Raw genomic sequence first — 2,776 nt, forward strand, 5'->3', positions numbered from 1 at the left:
AGCCAAGGGGGGACCGAGCAATGTCACCGGAGCTCCAGAAAAGCTGGTTCTGGTGTCAGAGGCAGGCTCAGTAAAGCCCCTCCATCACCCTGGAGAGCAGGAGGAGCAAAGCTCCCGCACTGTGAAGCCGTGTTCACAAAGCACAGTGGGCGCAGCTGTCTGACACCCTCCACCACAACGTCCTTTGGACTCCTCCAACCCAAAAGCATCCCTGGGTGGGAGCCTTCCTCCATCGCTGCAGCAAAACACCACTTTGGGGTTGGAAAGTTTGGTTGCTGACTGCCAGGCAGCAACCTCTCATGCTCCACCACCGAGCCCCCACTCAAGAGACCTTCAGGTCCCCAACGCCGCTCAAGCGCTTGGACAGATGCTGCTGCCAGGAGGCCGAGCCGCTCCTAGAACTGAGGGGTCAGCAGGTTCATCACATCGGATGTCTGGTGTAGCAACGGAGCTGCTCTTGGCCCGGTCTGATGGCTACATCACGAGGAGGATGAGGAAATTACTGGTGATGGACCATTAAGGGTTTCAATGGGACATGAAGGTTGTAAGATGGGGCATTTAAGTCTGAGGTCATCCAAGCGCCTTCAATCATCAGTGGAGAGAAACCGGCATCGCTGGAGGTGAGGTGCCCACCTCAGATACGTAAGACCAGATGAATTGTCCATCTAACTATGAAGGCCCGACTGCATAACAAGCATATTACTAGACAACCGGCTCTAATTACATACAATTAGGAGAGATGAAGGACACACTTCGAGCGTTGATGCCTATCAACCCCTGAAGGAGGAGGCCCTCACCCCAAACAAACAAGGCAATTACAAGCCTTGGGAGATGTCAGGATGTTGAAAGCCATGTCTGAGGGCACGGGCCGCTGCGCTGATACACCCACAGACACAAGTGCTTTGGGTCTGAGTGCTACCACTACCAGATAAGACCAGTTATGTGGTGCCGGGGCAAGCCATCCCTCTGAAAATGGTTCCTAATGCCGCGTAAGCAAAGCGTGCAGTGGCCTGCTAGGCTGCAGCACGTGTCAGGAAGGGAAAAAGGGGGAGAAAAGGGTCCTGAAGCAGCAGGACAGAGAAGAGGTGAGCTGAGACTGCTAAACACAGCCACAGCAGGGATGCTTCCGCTTCCTTGGCAGACCATCGGGAAGCTCCCAGCATGCCGCAATACCCAGAGCCACATCCAGCTCCCTGCCTGTGCCACCGCACAGCTCAGAGCCGTGCCAGCGAAACCAGTCCCTGCAAGGCCGGCGAGACGCCCCGGCCCTGAGCAGCCCTGGGAGGAATTTGCAAGGCCAGCACGTTGCACAACGCCGGTCATCCCGGCTGCGACCAGGCTGGTGAGGAGCACCCCAGGATATCACCCTCTGCAGATGTGACGTGAAGCCACAGGGGACTCCATGTGTGGGGCGGATGCAGAGGATGAAGCTCGATAACGCCGAGGTTCCCACCTCACATTGGCCTACGGGGGTTTTTCCCGGTTTAAGTGTACCAGGGATGGGGTTAGCGGCATCGAGCCTGCCCAGCAGCATGGTCTCTACGCATTCTCCAGGTAACCCTGGCTACAGAGAGCTCTGCAGCAACCCAGCACCTACGGGTGCGCCACACCAGCCCTGGCGCACATCAAGAGGGAGGCAGGACCCCGATGAGGAGACCCCCATGCCCAGAGCCCCACGCCTGCACCCAGGAGCATGCAAGACCCATACAAGGGGTATGAAGGGCCCCAAAGATGGGACCCCAGTGGCCAGCACCTGGTCCCCTCTCACCTTGCCCATGTCCAAGGCGGTGGCCTCCAGGATGTCCTGCTTCTTCTCACCCAGGAAACGTCCCAGGGCCTCCAGCTGGGCCATGCGGTACTCCATGGGCCGCGTCTTCCCCGAGAGCCAGGCTGCCCGCAGGTGGTTCACCAGCCCCGCGTAGGGGTTCCCGCTGCGGGGATGGGGCTGTCAGAGGGATCCCAGCCCCATGCCCGCCCCTCATGCTCCCGGAGAGGAGCTCCACATCACCCCAGCTCTGCGTCGCCCCAGCCCAGCATCAAACGGGAGCCCCAGAGACCCTGGGGAGTGGGCAGGGACTCCACACACCTGACTCTTCCCCTTGCTGCTGGGAGCAAAGGCTCCTTGTGCCCCCTACACGGCACCGTTCCCAGCAGTCCCTTGTCTCCCCCCTTGGGCCACGCTGGGGTGTGGTGGCGCAGGGACCCCAACCTTGTCCCCCAGCATCCCTCATCAGCACCAACCTGGGGACCCCATCACCCCGGCACTGCCACAGCACTCCCTGCCCACCTCACCCCAAGCACCCCATCTCCCTTCTGCCCCCAGCCACATGCCCCCGGTCCCTCGCTCTCACCACACGGCACTGCACATCACCGGTGCTTTCCCGATGCTTCCGCTGCCCCCACTGCCTGCGCTGCACCCGGCAGCTTTCCCGGCATCGCTGCCCATGGGGCTGCACTTGCCGTAGCCCAGGGGCTGCTGCCCAGGGGGCTCAAGGGGCTGTTGCATGCCAAGCTGTGGGAAGGAGCTGCTGGTCTCCACAGAGAGTGTAGTAGCCCTGGGAAGAGACACAGGGTGGGTTATGCCGGGGCTGGAAACGCCGGAGATGACAGCTCAGTCCCAAGAATCACCCCGCAAGACACCCGTGCCCTGAGCCGGCCGGGGCTGCCCGCGGCGCATTTGAAGGGTGGCTTGGTGCTCGGGGCTGTCCCAGTTGCGGGGTGACTCAGCCCAGCACGGCTTCCAGAGGCCCCGGTGCACCCGGCGGGGGATGCCTGG

At 61.3% G+C, this 2,776-nt stretch overlaps 1 protein-coding gene across 1 annotated transcript in view; it reads right to left on the bottom strand.

Moving 5' to 3' along the window:
- Window positions 1–2,506, bottom strand: part of LOC104167069 (aldehyde dehydrogenase family 3 member B1-like) — a 6,903-nt gene extending 4,397 nt beyond the window's left edge. The window contains exons 1-2 of the mRNA XM_009707194.1: window positions 2,352–2,506; window positions 1,769–1,931 (exon numbers count right to left, since the gene is read on the bottom strand). Coding sequence (XP_009705496.1) covers window positions 1,769–1,931; window positions 2,352–2,506 — 318 coding nt within the window. The remainder of the gene's footprint in view (window positions 1–1,768; window positions 1,932–2,351) is intronic.
- Window positions 2,507–2,776: the final 270 nt, after the last annotated feature.

The sequence above is a fragment of the Cariama cristata genome, unplaced genomic scaffold, assembly GCF_000690535.1.
Source record: "Cariama cristata isolate BGI_N322 unplaced genomic scaffold, ASM69053v1 scaffold29249, whole genome shotgun sequence".
NCBI lineage: Eukaryota > Metazoa > Chordata > Aves > Cariamiformes > Cariamidae > Cariama > Cariama cristata.